We start from the raw sequence: 21,299 nt of genomic DNA, 5'->3' as shown, positions 1-21,299 counted from the left end.
CTAATATCCCTGGGGCAGAATGAAGAGCAGCATCACAGGGCAGAGCCATTTTGTGTGTGACTGCCCTGTGATCTGCTATCACCAGCAGTTACTGCATCAGAAGCACAGTTAGTTTATGTGGTGTGTATGGAGCAGCATTGTCTGTGCAGAGCTGTCTGTGACTCATCCCTCAGTAATAAGAAGGAGCTCCAGGTCTGCAGTAAATGGCCAGGCAATGTGGAGGGAGGGGAGAGATACATTGTATGGCTGAGAGAGGTGTCAGGTGTCATCTCTCTCTGCAGGCTGGGAATGCAGCTTCATGGAGTGAATGGAGCTCCTGTGATAGAGAGTAAGTGGAGCTGGGCAGAGAGCACTGGGCTATAATAAAATGGCTGCTAGTCACACCTACAGCAGTGAGTTGTGCAGCCCACAGAGGCGTGCCCAGCTCACTGCTAACACCTCTCCAATGTTAAAGATAGGGTCAGCGCCGGTCTATTATCTCCTATGTCCATGGGGTGCTGTAAAATGACACTGTTAGTGCCCTGCTACTGCTGCAAAACCAAGATGTCAGCCCCCAGTTCCTTCTTTAAACACATATAACAGACGAAATCTGTTTCACATGCATTTAAAACTTGGTTATAGCAGCATGTTATGCTACATTACAGTGATTTATTAATGATCTACAAACGCGGTACCTTACCTCACCCTCCCCCTGCATTGTATGTAAATTCCGTTAGGTGCCATTTCTCTTTGCCCCCCAAAATCCGTACTCCACCTTTCATTGATGTGGAAGACACGTTCAGCACCATCCACATGGCTGAAAGAAATCTCTGTCCTGCGTATTAGCATCATGGGCTAGCTCAGGCGCGTTTTGCTCTGCCCTACTGCAGGCAGGGCACATATAAAACTGTGCATGTGGCCCAGGCAGCTTCATTATGGATCCTTTTTACTGGAATTAAGTTTTAGAAAGATGGTGGCATGGTTCCCTTTAAAGAAACACTGAAGTTAGAAAAATTGAGGAAAGTTTTTTCTGATTAAGGCTATGTCCACATGTTCAGGAAAGTGTGCAGAATTTTCCTTAACAAAACTAGATTCTTTCTGCAGGAATTCCGCATGCGTTTTTTTCTGGAGCTTCCCAATGCAATAGCGGCAAAAACACAAAAAATCAGCAAAATTAATGAACATGCTGCATTTTTTCACAGGAAAAAAAAATGCAGCATGTGCACAAAAATTGCAGAATTCATTAAAAATGATGGGATGCTTATGTATGTGTTTGGTTTTTTTTTTTGCAGAAAACGGCCGAAAAAACACCAAAAATCCTGAACGTGTGCACATAGCCTAATAATGTAGAAGTTTGCAGGATTTTCTCCGCGTTTTTTTTTTATAATGAATAGACTTGCAGAATGTAGACCTGTTCATTTTGGGTTTATAATATCTAGTCTCCACCCCTGTTGCAGCCAGCTATTATACAGCAATGTAGTGTGCCTGTGCTACAGCTGGCAATAGACTTTAGAAAACTAATATCAGAGTGATCCAATTGGCAGATAACGCTCTCTCCTGCCTTCTCCACACACTGGCACACTTGGCCTATCCACACCTGTGTTCTCTATGGGGAAAGTGGAGAAAGCAGCTCATCTGCCCAGAGATCAAAAAGCTTGAAATTCCAACTTCCCGATCCTTTTCTACCTCAATCAACATCATCATGTATTGGGGGTAAAGTAAGGAGGCCCAAATCAATGGTGGATGTTTGACCAGTCTGAAGTAATCGAATTTCTTCTAATGTGTATAGTGGCTTTAAAGGGAATCTGTCAGATTTTTTTATTACCTCACTTGAGACCAGCACAAAATAAAGAAATAGACCCTGATTTCAGTGATGTATCATTTAGTCTACTAGATGCAGCAGTTGTGACAGCAGAGCTCAAACCCTACAGTTTTCTGTGTATGTTGTCTATTGACAGCGAGCTGCTTATTAGAAGAGGGGTCAAGGTCGAACCACTAGACAAGCTAGTCCTAGCACTGAATCTCCTGATAATAAACCTTCATCGTAAGTAAACGGCACACAGCCTAATGAGTGACACATACCTAAAATCTGTCTCCGCTCTTACCTCATGCTGGCCTCAGATTATATAGCAAAAACTTAACAGATTCCCTTTAACTCTGTGCTAGTAGAGTACAGGGAAAATAGGTAAAGAAGTTCCATTGTTAGGCAATAGAACTATATGAAGCCGTCATGGTCGGGAGAGCCGCCGGCTAGTCCGAGCACTGTATGCCAGTCGCACAGATTTAGGCTGGAGTCACACACAATGTAAAAAGAAAACTGTCCGATTTTTGTCTGCCGAGAATCGCACAAATGTTCTCCGTATGTAAATTGTGTGCAATGCCAGGATGCGTTTTTTTCTCAAAAGTATCCGTGTATCATCCGTGTGGTGAGATTTTCTCATACACTTGCAAAATGAGCAAATAATGGCTGAATCTTTCCTGTCACCTGCCAATGCCTGAGAATTTCTCGCAAGTCACACGCATGGTCCGTGTACTGTGCGATTTTTTTTCTCGCACCCATAGACTTGCATTGGCGTTTCTCAGCTGAGCTACGCGGACGATCGCAGCATGCTGCGATTACACTTGCAAGTATAATACGGACGAGAAAAAAAACATGATGGGAGCTGCCCCATAGATTAACATTGGTCTGAGTGCTATGCGATTTTATATCGCTTAGCACTCGTCCGTATTCTGCTGTAGTGTGACCCCGGCCTTAGATGGCCCCCTGACTGCACCCTTAGGGTACATATACATGGGTGGATTTTCTGCAGAAAAATTTGCATATTCAAAATCTGCACTAACTTGATCAGATTCTGTTTCAGAACTGCTTTGATTGACCCTGTGCATTGCAAAGGATGAAGGCTGCAGTGAAAATAATCAGCATTAAAAGACATTGTGCATATTATATCCGCAATGCTTGTACATTTGTAGATTTTCTCACCAATGCATGTATGAAATTTTGGAAACTCTCCTCCACATTGCTGGTACTGTAACATGCTGCAGCAAAAGATACCAGCCCGAGTGGATGTATGTTCGGGCGTAGAATTTAAAGGGAACCTGTCAGATTCCTATTGCCCAAACCATTGGCATGAATCTGACCCTGGCTGTTGGAACCGTAAAATGCAGCGTTTTTATTCACAGCAAAGTGGATGGGATTTATGGAAATCTCATGCACACTGCTTTTTATTCAGCGTAAAACTGGCGTGCGGGGTCTCAAAGTCACAACAATGAATTTCTCTTGCGGTTACGCTGAGTTTCATGTGCAGATTTTCCCCATAAACTTGCATGAGATGCAGAAAACCTGCAGGAAAAAAAATGAAAAAAATAAACTTGTTTTTAGAGAGTTTCCTCAGTGGAACTGCACTACAAACACATGTAGCTGACATATGACTGTATCAGTAAAGTTTTGCCAAAGCCCAGTACCAAGTATTAACAAAAATACAGCAGCTTTATTTAAGACATGATCTATCAGAGACAAAAACATGAGAAAAATGGATTGAAAAAAACAAAACAAAAAAAAACAAACAATGGAAAACCAAAGTAATCCAAGTTACTTAACAGGTGCAGAAATTCTACAACACCAAAAGCTCACTGTGGGAACATAGCCTTATGCTGAAATGCAGAAACACTTCAGAGAAAACAGTTTGAAAAGGCAATCGAGAACAATAGGGAGAGAACTGATTAGTCCGATTACGTCCCTGGCCAGCTTATTCTTGCCACCATCCAGTTGATTGATTGGTTTCTTGCGTGTACTTAATTACAGACCTGTCAGTCAGCTGGAGAGGAGTGAGGAGAAGCCAGACAGGGACATCAGTCTAGTTAAGTCTCTCCCTTAGCAGCGGAAATTATGGAACCACTCTCCATAATCTTTAAAAATTCTTGCAAAACAGGCGAAGTCCCAGAAGACTGGAGAAGAGCAAATGTCCCTATGATCAAAAAGGGGAAGAAGGTGGACCCAGGAAATCATAGGCCAGTGAGCCTTACTTCTATACCAGGAAAGATCTTTGAACAAATTATTAAACAACATGCATGCAAGTACCTGAAGGAGAATGAAGTGATTAATCAGAGCCAGTATGGGTTTGCAGCAAACAAGTCATGCCAGACTAATTTAATTTCCTTCTATGACAGAATGACTGAGTGGGTGGATCAGGGAGATGCAGTAGATATAGTATATATTGACTTCAGCAAAGCATTTGACGGAGTATCTCATAACATCCTTATTGAAAACATGACCAAGTATGGGATTGACATAGCTATGGTTAGGTGGATTCATAACTGATTTAGTAATTGCACCCAAAGAGTGGTAATAAATGGTTGCACATCCAGTTGGAAGAATGTCTCAAGTGGGGTACCACAGGGTTCTGTCCTGGCCCCAGTGTTGTTCAACATCTTTATCAATTATTTAGATGAGGGAACTGATGGTAAACGGATTAAATTTGCTGATGACACAAAGCTAGGAGGGATAGCTAACACTAATGGAGACAGAGGTTTCAAAAAGGTGTAGCAAACTGGAACTGTGGGCAGCAACTCACAGAATTTGTATATTTTAAAGGGGAGAAATGCAAGATTTTACATTTAGACAAGAAAAATGAAAAAAAGCATATACAGAATGGGAGGAATAGGGTATAATAAGCAACAGCACATGTGAAAAGACTTGGGTATACTAATAGATCACAGACTGCACGTGAGTCAACAGTGTGATACAGCAGCAAAAAAGGGAAACAATTCCAGGCTGAATTAACAGAATCAGACAGTGTAGATCATTTGAAGTAATTATCCCCCTCTACTCCTCCTTGGTCAGGTCTCATCTGGAATACTGGGCTCCACATTTTAAAAAGACACAATCAAAGTGGAGCAAGTTCAGAGAAGAGTTACCAGGATGGTGAGCACACTGCAAACTATGCCCTACGAGGAATGGTTAGAGGATTTCGGAATGTTTAACTTGCAAAAAAGAAAGTTAAGATGAGACTTAGCTGTCTGCAAATATCTAAAGGGATGTCACAGTGTAGAGCAGCGTTTCCCGAACTCCAGTCCTCACGAACCCCACGGTGCCCCTTTTCAGGATTTCCATGGTGTTGCACAGGTGAGAGAATTCCTGGTGCCTTGATGATACTTCCACCATCTGTGCAACACTAATGAAATCCTGAAAACATGACCCGTGGGGGTCGTGAGGACTGGAATTTGGGAAACACTGGTGTAGAGGGATCATTATTCTCATTTGCACATGGAAACATGAGAAGCAGTGGAATGAAAACTGAAATGGAGAAGATACAGATTAAATATTAGGAAAAACTTTTTGACAGGGTGATCAATGAGTGGAACAGGCTGCCACGAGAGGTGGCGAGTTCTCCTTCAAGGGAAGTCTTCAAAAGAGAGGCTGAACATACATGTGTTTGAGATGGCTTAGTGCAGAGCTTTCAAACTGCATTCCTCATGGGCCTCAAACAGGTCATGTTTTCTGGATTTCCTTGTGTTGCACAGGTGAATTTAATCACCTGCACAGATAATGATTCCAGCACCTTGTGCAATGCTAAGGAAATCTTGAAGACACGCATGGTTTGCGGCCCTTGAGGAATACAGTTTGAGACCCCTGGTTTAGTGAATCCTGCATTGAGCAGAGGGATGGACACGATGACCCTTGAAGTCCCTTCCAATTCTACCATTCTGTGATTACCTATAGTACTCCCCAGTCTGATCTTCAAACCATGTTTTCTCTGAAATGCTGTACTGTTTCAGAGTAAAACATACCTGGCTGCAATCCCACAGCCGGTCACAGAATCAAGCTGTACTAAGGTCAGTAGCATGAATCTAATGACAGGGTCCCTTTGCCTAAATATTTAGTAGTAAAAGTTATTTAGACCTTATGAGCATGTGCATTTCAGTCCAATGTGCAACAGTCTCATGTACTGTATTGGTACGGTAAATACATGCATCGATTACCCTCTAAAAAGCGCTGGAACGGGAGAGTAAAATCTGATATAATTTGTATGACAAGGGACAACGATAGAAAGACACATTAAAGTTTTTATAGCAACCATCTTTATTTTGCATCCACTTTTGAAAAATAAGTTTGCATTTGATGACCTAATATGACCAGCTGCAGCTTCCAGTGTAGGTAAAAATGCCCCATGATCTTAAATGTGTAAAGATTTCATTATTTTTAAAGAGGACACATCACAATATTTTATTTTAAACTATATATTAGTAAAAATGGGCATTGGGAGTGATTAAAACATTTGTTTATTTTTCTCCCCGGCATTGCAGTAATACTGGTTTCGATGCAAATTTCTCTTCAACCAAGGGAGTGTTAACAGGGGTTCTTCTCTGGGGGCATTTACTATGTCCCCATCATAAGAAAGCAGCATTGTTCAAGATCGAAATAAAAAAATAAAGCCCACAGAGAAGGTCAGAACAGACTTTCACATCAAGTCTCACCAGGTCACCCTGAAACTGACTGTATGACACTGACTTCTTTTGATTGGTCAAAGTCATATAGGAAAAAATCATGTATCAAACCCCATACAATCTTTATTATTAAAATGGAGGGCAAACCATGCCACCAAGAAGTGACCAAACCACAACCAAAACAAAACAAAACAAAAACGTGTTCCACCCAGTTTAAGAACTATGGGGTAAAGCTAGCAGTCCCTACACCGGTTCCTAGATGATAGCTGCCTGCCGGCGGAGGTTGGCACCCTAGGGGGGAGCGTATTGGTGCCCCCGCTCCTCGATGACTGACCCTAGTGGCCCTGATGGACCCTACAACCTCTGGTGAATCCCACTACCCGTAGGTTAAAGGACCACTAATTCTAAACAGACAACAACTCTTCTAAGGAACGCTAGCACCCATATATATTAAAAACAATATGAACACATGAGGACCAGACCGGTGATTGAATTGGAAAGTCTGAACAGAAATAGATACCTCTCTTAAGGTACCTTCACACGAAACGACATTATAACGATATCGCTAGCAATCCGTGACGTTGCAGCGTCCTCGCTAGCGATATCGTTTCGTTTGACACGCAGCAGCGATCAGGATCCTGCTGTGATGTCGCTGGTCGCTGAATAAAGTCCAGAACTTTATTTGGTCGTCCGATCGCTGTGTATCGTTGTGTTTGAAAGCAAAAGCAACGATACCAGCGATATTTTACACTGGTAACCAGGGTAAACATCGGGTAACTAAGCGCAGGGCCGCGCTTAGTTACCCGATGTTTACCCTGGTTACTAGCGTAAAATGTAAAAAAAACAAACAGCACATACTCACATTGCGTCCCCTGCAGTCTGCTTCCTCCTCTGACTCAGCGCTGCAAAGTGAAAGTGAAAGCAGCACAGCGGTGACGTCACCGCTCTGCTCTCACTGTACGGCGCTCAGTCAGTCAGGAAGTGGACGCAGGGGGACGTGAATGTAAGTATGTGCTGTTTGTTTTTTTTAGATTTTACGCTGGTAACCAGGGTAAACATCGGGTTACTAAGCGCGGCCCTGCGCTTAGTTACCCGATGTTTACCCTGGTTACCAGGGGACCTCGGCATAGTTGATCGCTGGAGAGCGGTCTGTGTGACAGCTCTCCAGCGACCAAACAGCGACGCTGCAGCGATCGACATCGTTGTCGCTATCGCTGCAGCGTCGCTTCGTGTGAAGGTACCTTTAGGTGGCTATTTGGCAGATATGCCCCTAACACTCCAAGCTGGGGCTATCAGTGGAAGCCAAAAGAAAGATCAATATGCTGAACACCAAGTGTGTGAAAACAGGATACACTGATACTCGTTTGTCCAGTGTGTGTGTCAGCACAATACGGATCAACCTATATCACCGCAATTCTGATATCAGTGCATAGCCCGCACGTGCTTGAGGCCACCAACTGACACTAATGTACACACACCATCTGTTATCGATATATACACTATTGGTGTTCAGCAGCCACCATGACATAGATACTGTTGAAATTGTTGATACTCATCTGTATCACGCCAGACTTCCCACACCGTCTGTCCTTTCAATATTAACGCCTCAACGCGTTTCGCCTGCCTAGGCTCATCAGGAGGCTCGATGGATTGATAGCTTTGTGTCCCACATAGATTGGCAATGTGTGTACATTAGTGTCAGTTGGTGGCCTCAAGCACGTGCGGGCTATGCACTGATATCAGAATTGCGGTGATATAGGTTGATCCGTATTGTGCTGACACACACACTGGACAAACGAGTATCAGTGTATCCTGTTTTCACACACTTGGTGTTCAGCATATTGATCTTTCTTTTGGCTTCCACTGATATGCCCCTAACACTCCAAGCTGGGGCTATCTGCCAAATAGCCACCTAAGAGAGGTATCTATTTCTGTTCAGACTTTCCAATTCAATCACCGGTCTGGTCCTCATGTGTTCATATTGTTTTTAATATATATGGGTGCTAGCGTTCCTTAGAAGAGTTGTTGTCTGTTTAGAATTAGTGGTCCTTTAGCCTACGGGTAGTGGGATTCACCAGAGGTTGTAGGGTCCATCAGGGCCACTAGGGTCAGTCATCGAGGAGCGGGGGCGCCAATACGCTCCCCCCTAGGGTGCCAACCTCCGCCGGCAGGCAGCTATCATCTAGGAACCGGTGTAGGGACTGCTAGCTTTACCCCATAGTTCTTAAACTGGGTGGAACACGTTTTTGTTTTGTTTTGTTTTGGTTGTGGTTTGGTCACTTCTTGGTGGCATGGTTTGCCCTCCATTTTAATAATAAAGATTGTATGGGGTTTGATACATGATTTTTTGCAATTCGAAAACCCTTTAATCCAATATAAAAATAGTCAAAGTCATATAGGAGAAAAAGTAAACGCCCACAGAGAAGAATCTCTATTAACATTCATTGGTTGAAGAGCAAATCTGCATACAAGTTTCAAAAGACCATATCTCTTCAAATCACTTTTCACTTTTATATATACACAGTAAAAAAAAATATTGTGCAAGTCCTTTTTAAGTCAGTCCAGCAGTTGTAGGCACTGAAGCGGGATTGAGTAACAACATTACACCTATCCACCATTACAACAGACAACAAGCCCTGAATAATAGGAGATTGTGGGCTCGCTCCACAGTCAGAGATATACTTTCATTAGCAGAGATAAACAGAACGGAGCCAGCATGGAGACTTAATTCTCCATGGATTCCTTGGCTTTTGGCCTGGCCCCGTACCAGCAGGAGAATACTTGCAGAATCTAATGGTGCGACCTGGTACTGAGATATGGAAGATGGAACCTGCAAGGACAAAAAGATAGACATCCTGACTTACTGCATGTCTTGTTTTAAGTTAAGACTACAAGGTCATACTCAGAGTAGAATAAGAATACAATTATTCTGAAAACCCTCAGTAAATTATGCTACATAATCACTGTTATATTACTTTGGCCTCTTTGCGGCATTAGCAGCCAATAGTCAGCCGTGCCCAGTAATACAATGAAGGAAAGGACTAGAATGCTGTCTAAGGCCTCTTTCACACATCAGCGTCTCCGGTACATGTGGTGACAATTTTCACACGTATCGGAGATAATGACACATGTAGACCCATTCAAGTGAATGGGTCTGTGCACGTCAGTGTGTTTTCACGGACCGCGTGTCCGTGGGCAAAACACACTGAGATGACCGTTTTTTTACAGTTAGCACGGGCCGCAAAACATCTCGCACATGTGCACATCCGTGCGACACGCACAGTCACCAGGGTGCTGAAGACGACTCATCATTTTCCCCTGCCGGCGATCAGCGTGAGCATGGGAGAATGATGAGAGCGTTACATTCAAGTGAGAACAATGACCGCAGGCGGCAGCTGATGGGACTATTATTCCTACTCCTACTGCCACTAATATCAGTGACAACAGGAGCGGCTGATGGGAGTATTCATCAGCCGGCTCCTGCACTATAAATAAATGAAAAACCCGGCCTGGGTTCCCCTCTATTTTCTATAACCAGCCAGGCAAAACTCAGCATCAGCAAGGCTAGTTATCAAGAATAGAGGAGTCCCCAAGCTGTTTAATTATTTAAATAAATAATTAAAAAAAAACAACGCAGGGTCCTCTCCATTTTTGATATCCAGCCTTGCTAAAGCGGACATTGATCTACTGTGAAGACACTGAGCTTGAACTGCGGTGACCTGAATCACTGGCTTTTTCCCACAGTGCTGAGGTCACCGCAGTTCAGCCCTGCTGGGAATGCAGCCTCACTGACCGGCGGTAACCACGATGATGTCATCGCTGGTCACAGATGCTGCGTTCGCAGCAGCTCATTCATCAGTGGTTGTCAGCTTAGATGGTCGCATCTTGGCACCGTCCAGGTTGAAAGCTGTTTATTTCCCAGGCGTGAATTACGGCGTGGGACAGAACGACAGAGGTGAGGGATATTATTGTTTTTTATTTTTTTTATTTCAGGAGTCGAGGGCTTCTGTGAAATAGGTGTTAGGTGAGTATAACATGTGTTTGTTATTTTTAAATAAAAATGGAAAAGTGTGTTTTGTTTTATTTCTAATAAAATACTTTATTCTGGCTGTATCTTTAAAATACAACTTTAGGATTAGTAATTGATAGGTGTCTTATAGGCGCACCTACATTACTAATCCCTGGGTTTAATGGGTCCTGACAATACAAAGGTGACATCAACCCCACAAAAATAAATCCCACTTGCCATCGCTACAGGGCAAGTGGGAAGAGTCGGTCAAAGTGCCAGAATTGGCGCAACTAATAGATGTGCCTTTTCTGGGCAGCTCCGGGCTGCTATTTTTAGGCTGGGAGGCCTATATCAATGGCCCCTTACTAGAGTTGAGTGGTGGTCAAAAATAGAGGGGACCCCAAGCAGTTTTTTTAAATTATTTAAATAATTAAAAAACAGGGTGGGAAACCCCTCTATTCTTGATAACCAGCCTTGCTGAAGCTGACAGCTGAGGGTTGCAGCCCATAGCTGTGAGTTTTGCCTGGATGGTTATAGAAAAGAATGGGGAACTCACGCTGGGTTTTCTCATTAAATTATTTATGGCGCAGGTGGCAGGTGATGAATACCTCCCCCATCAGCCGCTCCTGCTGTCACTTATTAGTGGCAGCAGGAGCAGGCTGATGAGAGTAATAGTCCCATCAGCCTTCACCTGCTGTCATTGTTCTCAATTGAATTTAACTCTCTCACTATTCTCCCATGCTCGCGTTGATCGTTGGCAGAGCAGGGGAGAATGAGGAGAGCAGGCTTCAGGACCCGGCGCCGGGGAACAGCGCTTACGGTAGCGCTTCTTCCCTGGCGCCCGTCCGTGTGGTACTGATGCGGCACACTGTTGCAACACATGTGCCGCAAGTATTACACACACACGGATATCTCCGGTACATCCGGTTCCGGAAATATAAGGACGTGTGAAACCAGCCTTAGAGAACATCTTTGCCTCTGTTCACATCACTTTTTGGCAATACATTCTGCGTGTACATTTGAAAAAGTGGCGTGTACAAGTCACATGTCCGCCACTGACTCTCACTGTAAGAACGAACACAAAATAATGGTATACATTTATAGTGAGCAGCTAATGGCTTATCCTTATGAACACACTTTAGGGATCGCTCACATTGCCGTACATTGTCACATGTGAGAGAATGAGGCCGGTTATGCTAATGACGCGCTGTTAGAGTTTGAGCCGAGTGTCATCTGAGTGTGATCCGATTCTCTCACATGACAGAATTGCAGCACAGGTGCGGAGAAGATGGAGAACTCCGTTTTTCCATAGTCTCTGTGAGCGTACATCGGACTGCACTCCACTACAATGTGTGCTGTATATATTATTACTGTGTCCCATATTTGTGCAAAATCTATAAAATGCCTAAACTGATGCTTCTATGTTTCCGGATATTTTATCACAAGATTATTTATGTATCATCACCTGAGCCCTGGTGCAATATGCTCATTTACCTCAATTTTGATGACTGAGAAATCTGGTACGGGAGGGTTATAGAGGAGGGCGCAGGAGTCCCCACCAACTGGTGATGGGGTGAACAGCTTGTCAGCAGCAGGAGCTGGTGTGTAGGTCAGCATCGCACACAGAGTGTCCACATCTATAAATTTAGGGGTGAGTCCAGCACGGACCGTGTTATCAGAACAAGCCATACATTCCACGCAATCTGGGTAGAAAGACAAAGAGGGAAGATGTTCTATGTTACACCACTAAAATGGCGCTTGCACTTGTCGCAAAGCTCTAAATAGGACAGTGTTCACCAGCTATATTATGTATCTAGAGCAATGGAGTTACGGATCCTTTACTACCATTGAGAAATGGAAGCCGTAGAGAATAAATGGACTGGTAAAAGTTCAGACGTGAAGGCAGTTATCCCCAGTATCTCCTCTACTCCATATTTTATATACATAGGCTCCAGAAAGTGGCGGCTGGAACATTTGAGGGATATCTCCTAACATTGTTCTTTTGTGCGTCTGTGACGAGTGGAGAACACGGAGGACACTGGTGTTTTATTTCCCTTACAAAAGGACAATTGTCTAGTAGGGTGGAGGTATAAATCATGAAATATGTGGGTTTAATTGCATACATTATTATTTCCCATTATTAATAAAAACTATATTATTCAGCCCTAGCCTGCAGTGAAATCTCGCAGTATCGTCAGCTCTTTTTCTACTTTCCCTGTCATAAAGGAAGAAATGACAGATGTAGTTGGGGTTTAGTGATAACTTTTTCCTATGTCATAATAAACAATGTGATGGTAAGGGTCCCATATTCCTCAGTGCTTGGAGCTATTCCAAATGTAGGGGAAGAACGTATTTTATATTACGATATTATCTTCATACAAATTAGTGATCGGCCAGAATTACGCATGAATTTGGTCTCCAGAACCACAGGAGCATCTCTTCTCATTGAGTATTTGGACGTGTGGCTTTTTGGAGGGGTATTTTTGTGGCTAGAAGCATGGTATGCCAGTGAGAAATCTATTGAAAGAGACTTGGTGAAGAGGGATTTACTCTTTGACCTTCTGGTGCAGACGTCTGTCCATCCATCAGTCGGCAATAGAAAGGAAAATCAATCTGAGATGTTGAACTAGCAACTCCAAATCTAACTTATTTTGACAATTTTGCAGAAATTACAAACTTTATTTTTTTACAAGTCTCAAGTTCATCCAATGGCTCTATATCTACAAGTAAATATGAAAGTTTACTTCTACTGAAAATACTCTTTCCATGTATTATACTATAGTCTAGACTCTAGACATTGCTGTTTTAATTAAATTGTGCAGAAATATTGAAACAAAAATATATATATATATAAAAAAACAAACAAAAAAACATGTTTTTCATGCTCCAAGATTGCTATATGGTTGTTTTCTATGTAGAAAGCAGGTAATACTGGTTACCAATAGGTTATTCTACAGTTACTCACCTCCCTCCAGATATGCATGGGGTTCATTGGCTCCGAGATACATGGCCTCTCCAGGCTGAAGAGTCACCACATTGAGAAAATATATAGCAAAGCAGCCTATGTCTCCAGGGAACTGCGAGTGCAGCGTGAGGAGCAGGTCTCCAATACAGGACGACACATCTTCTGCTCTTTGAACTGAAATATGAACAGTTATGTAAGAAGTAACAATTAACTATGGTATAAGATGATAGAATTCAGAGTGAGGAGTAAAAGGAGAAGGACGTTTCTGGTTGACCGATTACTTCGTTTCACGCTTTAGCATGCTGAAAGAAGTCAGCCACGTTTGCCTCTGTTAGTCTCTGGCTTGTTTCCCTACCTTGCTGCGTTACGCGTTGCACCAGCAAGTTCAGCTGTTCTGCAACCTCCTTCTTGCCGCTCTGCATCATGCAGGTGAAGCATTGCTGCATCGCTTTCCGTTGCTCTGCGTCCTTACCGGGATCTTCTGCACTGGACTCCAGCTGTTGTGCAGCATCCGGACCAATAAGTGTACGAAACTCTGGAATGCCTAAAAAGTAATGGAGGGATATCCTTTAAAAACTGAGCTTCAAGGAGAAAATGCAAGTGTCAGGCTGTGCCTATGTGTAAAGAGCTTTTATTTGGGTAGTTTTCAGAATGTATCACGTGCTATCCCTTTTCTTATCTGGAATGGCTGTCCTACAGTTAAGAGTTATTCGTATGTGCATAGGTGGATATTGTCAGATTTTGACATTTACTGCTTAAAGGGGTGGTCCTGTCTAACATGTAAAATCTACAGGTACTCTGGGTGACTGCAGACTTGTGAATCCCCCGGCGCATGCACTGTACGCTGCGAGGATTCGCTGGTGTCTGCCTCGGGAATGGCGGTCAGGAATACACTTGTATGGAGCAAGGCTGTGACCACTTGACGGATTCTGCCCGGTAGTATGCATATCGTATACATCACCTCCGTTCCCGGGGCAGACACTAGCGAATTTTTGCAGCACAGTATGTGCACAGAGAGGATTCACAAGTCTGCAGTCACCTAGAGTGCATGCAGACTTTACATTTTAAACCGGACAACCCCTTTAATACAATTTTCAGCCATTCTTGAGATATTAACACTTTTCTTTTATTTGTTGCCTTGGAGACCGACCATCACTGTTAGACAGCAGGACATACTTCATGCTTATAAGCTCTTTTCTACTTTAACTTGTAAGAACGGTTTTGAAGCTGGAGAACACTGTTATGGCTACGTTCATGCGCCCCTATATTTAACATGGGGGGCGCATGGACATGCGTTGTCTTGTGCTTTGTGACGCATGCGTCATTTTGGCGCAACTGTCAGGGCGCAGAAGACGCTGCATGATGCAGTTTTTTCTGCGCCAAAAATCATGCAAAAAATGAACGCATGCGTCACAAAACGCTGCGTTGTGCATGCGTTTTGCGTTGCGTCACACAACGCAAATGTGAACGTAGCCTATCTCCTATTCCCGGCCAGCTTCAGCACAGTGCGTACAATCGAGGCAGCAGTGGTGGTCAGTCCCTTGGACAAACAAGCAAAAAAGAAAAAAAAAAAAAAGTGTAAATATATCTAGAACAGATGCACATTTCTGTAAGCATAACATTGTACAAATGCTTATTTTTACAACTACTATCTGACTATATCCATTTATGAAGGTGGGAATAACCCTTTAAAGAGGATATATACCCAAAATATACCAACGGTCATGTATTACAAACTCAGGAGATAGCCAAAGACTTTTAGCCCTTTCTTGGATTGTACCATTATTACAAAAGTGACAACAGTAGGTAAAACCATATTGTTGTCACTTTTTAAATATTTTTTTTTAAAAAGCCATCAAGCATCTGTCATTTCATCCATCAGTACTAACGTGACCATTAGTCTCTGAGCAGCAGCTTGAAAAGTGACGGGCATGGCGGAATGGAAAAATAGCAATCGCTCTAATCTTGGCATATAGAAATCTATAAAACTTCTAAAATAAAACAATGCACCCACGTATGTGCACAGTGGAATGGTGTACAATGCGTACCCTGCAAGAATCCTACAATCTCAGATATAGGTCTGAATCCACAAAGACCCCGGAAAGGGGTGAGAGCAATGGCCATCTCTGGCTTGTGGTTGTCATCGGGGTAATGCTGAGGAAATTGAGCATGCAGCTTCTTGGCCAGCGTCTAGGTATAAAGAAAGTAAGAGGGGAAAAAAAAAAAAAAAAGCGACAAGACTGAGGGGTTAGGATGACAAATGATAAAGCTGAAAGAACAATTAAATGTGGACAAAGAAAACAATAGAAGAGAAAACATTTATGTTAGAAAAGGAAGGAAAACAAAAATATGACAATCTATGATCCATTAAAGGGGACGTCTGGTGAAGTTATCATCTATCCAGAGAGATTTGTGGTGGTCTGACTACTGGGACCCCCACTCATCAGCTGAATGGAGCAGCAGTGCACATGCCCGACTGACGCTCCACTCATTTCCCACTGGGCTGCTACAGGCAGTGTTTGCCTTTTTCCAGCAGCCCCATAGAGAATGAATGGAGCCTGATTTGATTCGCTCTCTAGTAAAATGGCACATGATAAATGCTATTTTTTTTCCAACAAAACTATATTTCTAAATAAAAACAGCCATATTATCCACCAGATCATGCTACAGCGAAGGCACCTGCCTGATTTTTGTTTTTTTAAACCATATTCTATGCAGTATGTAAAATAGGGGGCAGGTCAGTGAGGGATCAGTAAACATATAAACATAAGGATGAATGACCTCGGGGAGATCAAAACATCCAACACCGCGGAGACCGGGAAGAACAACCAGGGGAAGGGCAGCATCCAATAAGGAAAACCACCTATACCAAAACATGGTGGGGCAGTGTTCTGGATCACCCGGTGAAAGACCTGGCTATTCATTGCTTGCGTTGAGAAACATGTGATGGTGTCTCCGCGGTTTTTCTACATGCATTTGCATATTTCCCCTAAGGGATGGGGGCAGTGTTCTGGATCACTGCGATGAGAAACACATGATAGTGTCTCCGCGGTGTTGGATGTTTTGATCTCCCCGAGGTCATTCATCCTTATGTTTATAGCCTTTTCACCAGGCACTGCTCCTAATAGCCAGTTTCCTACTCCACACTGATGAGGGGCAAATACCCCAAAACAGCTGTCTGTGTATGGATACCATGTTTTGGCATAGGTGGTTTTCCTTTATTGGATGCTGCCCTTCCCGTGGTTGTTCCTTCCCGGTGAAAGACCTGGCTATTCATTGCTTGCGTTGAGAAACACGTGATGGTGTCTCCGCGGCTTTTCTACAGTGAGGGATCAGTGACCAGTCAGCATTAGGACTATAAAATCAGAGCACCTCATGAAGACCCCGACAGCCCACCCTGGAGCACGGGAATCTCTAACTCAAAATGGAAAATAAAGATTAAACAACAAGACGGATTTCATCATCCAAGGTATCAAAAATCAGTATAACGGCGCCGACCTGACACTGTCTGCAGGTTTCTGAGCACACTCCTGCTGACAGGTTCCCTTTAAATTTATGCTGCTGGAACCACTGAATGTCTGTTGAAGGAAGCTGTGAGTGGCTATTAATATTTGCAGTTCTATATAGCACTCTTTCAAAAGAATAGGCATGGATCTAAGAGGTAACGTTTCTCCATGTGGAGAGTGACCAGACCTGGCATTTCAGAGTGAGGAGACTTCTAAGCCATGAATTCTCATCTGGGAAATTAAAGGGGTTGTCCACTACTAGGACAACCCCTTCTTAAACCAAATGCCAGCTCCGGTCCAGCAGTGTAGGCACTCGCTCTCTCTGGTGCTCCCATGCGGTTGTTGTGACACATGATGCCCAATCAGCGCTGGTGTCACTGTCTCCACCTTTGTACAAACTGAACATGAAGAGGAAGTCCGGGGCTGTAGTTGATCCTGGACTTCCCCTTCATGTTCAGTTTGTCCGAAGACGGAGACAGTGACGTCACCGCTGATTGGGCGCCGGGCATCACGTGTCATAACACCGCAGCACAGGAGCCACGGGAGAGAAAGAGCCGACACTGTTGGAACGGAGCTGGCATGGGAGGGAAGTATACGCTTTATTATTTCATTGGGGCCGAACATTTGGTTTAAGAAGGGGTTGTCCTAGTAGTGGACAAATATGTATACACTAGATGGCAGCCCGATTCTAAAGAATCGGGAGTCTAGAATCCATATATACTTTATTTATTCAAATGTAAGAATAATACAATTAATAAATAATAGTAAGAAAGAACAAAAAATGGCTGCACTCACCAGCTCTTGACAATTCTTGTTATTTAAGGTACAGTTACACAGGATCCATAAACATGCTTATGAGGGGAGTGATGAAAGACATCAGACAACAACTTTGCGTGTTGTGGCAAATGCCACAACAACGGTTCTTTGCTTAAGAACAATAATGTAAATAATAAATAATATGTATCAATAACTATGTATATTGGTATGTTCTATGACATTTTAAAATATTTCATTATTATGTGGAAAAGCTCTTAGTACCCATACTGGCGCATACTTGTGTGCCCATCAGGTATTTTCACAGTAAAATTTTCACAGGTGGGGCCCCTCGGCCTCCGATTTGGTGGGCGGGGCCCCTCGGCCTCCGATTTGGTGGGCGGGGCCCCTCGGCCTCCGATTTGGTGGGCGGGGCCCCTCGGCCTCCGATTTGGTGGGCGGGGCCCCTCGGCCTCCGATTTGGTGGGCGGGGCCCCTCGGCCTCCGATTTGGTGGGCGGGGCCCCTCGGCCTCCGATTTGGTGGGCGGGGCCCCTCGGCCTCCGATTTGGTGTGTGCTCTGCCTGGGGCCACTGTGCTCTGCCTGGGGCCCCATATGCTGCCTGGGGCCCCTGTGCTCTGCCTGGGGCCCCATATGCTGCCTGGGGCCCCTGTGCTCTGCCTGGGGCCCCATGTTCTGCCTGGGGCCCCTGTGCTCTGCCTGGGGCCACTGTGCTCTGCCTGGGGCCCCATGTTCTGCCTGGGGCCCCTGTGCTCTGCCTGGGGCCACTGTGCTCTGCCTGGGGCCCCATGTTCTGCCTGGGGCCCCATAAGCTGCCTGGGACCACTGTGCTCTGCCTGGGGCCCCATATGCTGCCTGGGGCCCCTGTGCTCTGCCTGGGGCCCCTGTGCTCTGCCTGGGGCCCCATATGCTGCCTGGGGCCACTGTGCTCTGCCTGGGGCCCCATATGCTGCCTGGGGCCCCTGTGCTCTGCCTGGGGCCCCATGTTCTGCCTGGGGCCCCTGTGCTCTGCCTGGGGCCACTGTGCTCTGCCTGGGGCCCCATGTTCTGCCTGGGGCCCCTGTGCTCTGCCTGGGGCCACTGTGCTCTGCCTGGGGCCCCATGTTCTGCCTGGGGCCCCATATGCTGCCTGGGGCCCCTGTGCTCTGCCTGGGGCCCCTGTGCTCTGCCTGGGGCCCCATATGCTGCCTGGGGCCACTGTGCTCTGCCTGGGGCCCCATATGCTGCCTGGGGCCCCTGTGCTCTGCCTGGGGCCCCTGTGCTCTGCCTGGGGCCCCATATGCTCTGCCTGGGGCCACTGTGCTCTGCCTGGGGCCACTGTGCTCTGCCTGGGGCCCCATATGCTGCCTGGGGCCCCTGTGCTCTGCCTGGGTCCCCATATGCTGCCTGGGGCCCCTGTGCTCTTCCTGGGTCCCCTGTGCTCTGCCTGGGGCCCCATATGCTGCCTGGGGCCCCTGTGCTCTGCCTGGGGCCCCTGTGCTCTGCCTGGGGCCCCTGTGCTCTGCCTGGGTGTAGGACACTGGTGACGTCACTTAGCTCCGGACATTAGCTCCGGACATTAGCTCCGGACATTAGCTCCGGACAAAGCCATGGAAGTTGGCACAAATTGCAGGAAGTAGTATTGTAGGCAATTATATATTAGATATTTATACATATATTGTACATAAATGTAAACTGTCTATTCCTCTCTGAAGATACAATTTGCAAAAGAGTAGACAAAAATGTATCAGATGGCCTTTGAGTTCACCACCGGATCATAGAGGGGGTCCTGAGAGGATTCCTACTATTAGATCCATATGCCCTAATGGAAAATATGGACTGGAGTTTTCCAAATGGCGTGAAGAATTATCAGAAGAAAAAAAATCTTTACGCTGAGATTAGAATACTGAAGTTACAGGTAAGAGCTAGAAAGACATTTAATGACATTGTTTCCATCTTAGATTCCCGTCAAGAGCTGTGTAGTCATCAAGAACCTGTCTCAATCCGAACCACTAAGCACACATCAAAGAAAATTTAATTTAAAAAGGATTGTTCACACATTTTATTTTTAATTTTACGAAGAGCCAGAGTGTTTGCTAATACTAATTAAAAACACAAACTGTTCCTATTCCGCTGCTGGTCTCATCTTTTCCAGAATTAAAAAAGTAGCTTTTCAAAATTAGTGAAAAATTTCATCGAGTAGCCATGAATAAAAAAACAAAAACAAAAAAAAACACATCAGGCTTAAGTTTTGTTTAACGGTAATGCAACATGGCAAAAATGATCTATTGTTTAACTCAGGTTATAATGCAAAAAATATTTATTTTGATGAGATTTATTTTTGACATTTTCTATATTCCTAGCTTTATAACAAAACAAAAAAAGTTTTACATTTTTTGCATTGCCTAATAAGGACTACTTTTTTTAATGGATTGCGATATGTGAAATTTAAAAAACAAAAAAGTAAGAAAATTGCTTTCTTTTAGACGACCGTGTTGCATGTACACATGTTCTATCCATATTTTTTTACCAACACAACACATATCCATTATAGTCTATGGGGCTGTTCACCATGTGTCTTTCAAAAACTCACCGAGACATGTTAGTTTTTTGTTTTTTTCTGGCAGCATGGACGAAAAGTGCCCACACAAGTCTGTGGGTCTGTGTCAAACACGTACAGCACATGGATGGCATCACTGTGCCATCCATATACTGCCTGTGTTTAACATTGGTATACATATTAGTCCATTCACCAATTTTCCAAAGGAACACATTCAAATATGATAGACACACAAAGGCCCCCCAAAAAATATTAGACAGGCCACAAAAATGTTAAGTTCAAAAAACATAACATTTTATTTGTATCAAAGAGATAAAAACCTCAAACCATTATACACAATCCAAAAAGATGTAAAAGTACCTCCGATCTAAAAGCAGATCTCATGTAAAATACACTGAAACCTATATGTTGACACCTATACAATGAATATTTAAGCAGGCCACCAAGTGGCTTTATGCCATATACACTCACCGGCCACTTTATTAGGTACACCATGCTAGTAACGGGTTGGACCCCCTTTTGCCTTCAGAACTGCCTCAATTCTTCGTGGCATAAATTCAACAAGGTGCTGGAAGCATTCCTCAGAGATTTTGGTCCATATTGACATGATGGCATCACACAGTTGCCGCAGATTTGTCGGCTGCACATCCCAAAGATGCTCCATACAAGGCAGGATGGATCCATGCTTTCATGTTGTTTACGCCAAATTCTGACCCTACCATCCGAATGTCGCAGCAGAAATCGAGACTCATCAGACCAAGCAACGTTTTTCCAATCTTCTACTGTCCAATTTCGATGAGCTTGTACAAATTGTAGCCTCAGTTTCCTGTTCTTAGCTGAAAGGAGTGGTACCCGGTGTGGTCTTCTGCTGCTGTAGCCCATCTGCCTCAAAGTTCGACGCACTGTGCGTTCAGAGATGCTCTTAGGCCTACCTTGGTTGTAACGGGTGGCGATTTGAGTCACTGTTGCCTTTCTATCAGCTCGAACCAGTCTGCCCATTCTCCTCTGACCTCTGGCATCAACAAGGCATTTCCGCCCACAGAACTGCCGCTCACTGGATTTTTTTTCTTTTTCGGACCATTC

General features: G+C 44.3%; 1 protein-coding gene across 4 annotated transcripts in view; it reads right to left on the bottom strand.

The window, feature by feature from the left end:
• Positions 1–8,811: 8,811 nt before the first annotated feature.
• MPI (mannose phosphate isomerase) overlaps positions 8,812–21,299 on the bottom strand; it is a 46,006-nt gene continuing 33,518 nt past the window's right edge. For all 4 annotated transcript variants that reach the window (XM_077264054.1, XM_077264053.1, XM_077264050.1 and 1 more), the window contains exons 4-8: positions 15,446–15,587; positions 13,753–13,941; positions 13,398–13,571; positions 11,927–12,135; positions 8,812–9,253 (exon numbers count right to left, since the gene is read on the bottom strand). In XM_077264054.1, coding sequence (XP_077120169.1) covers positions 9,041–9,253; positions 11,927–12,135; positions 13,398–13,571; positions 13,753–13,941; positions 15,446–15,587 — 927 coding nt within the window. In that variant the 3' untranslated portion in view covers positions 8,812–9,040. The remainder of the gene's footprint in view (positions 9,254–11,926; positions 12,136–13,397; positions 13,572–13,752; positions 13,942–15,445; positions 15,588–21,299) is intronic.

The sequence above is a fragment of the Ranitomeya variabilis genome, chromosome 5 (assembly GCF_051348905.1).
Source record: "Ranitomeya variabilis isolate aRanVar5 chromosome 5, aRanVar5.hap1, whole genome shotgun sequence".
Classification (NCBI taxonomy): Eukaryota; Metazoa; Chordata; class Amphibia; order Anura; family Dendrobatidae; genus Ranitomeya; species Ranitomeya variabilis.
Note: the sequence above shows the minus strand (reverse complement) of the source record. Positions and strands in the feature narration are given on the sequence as shown.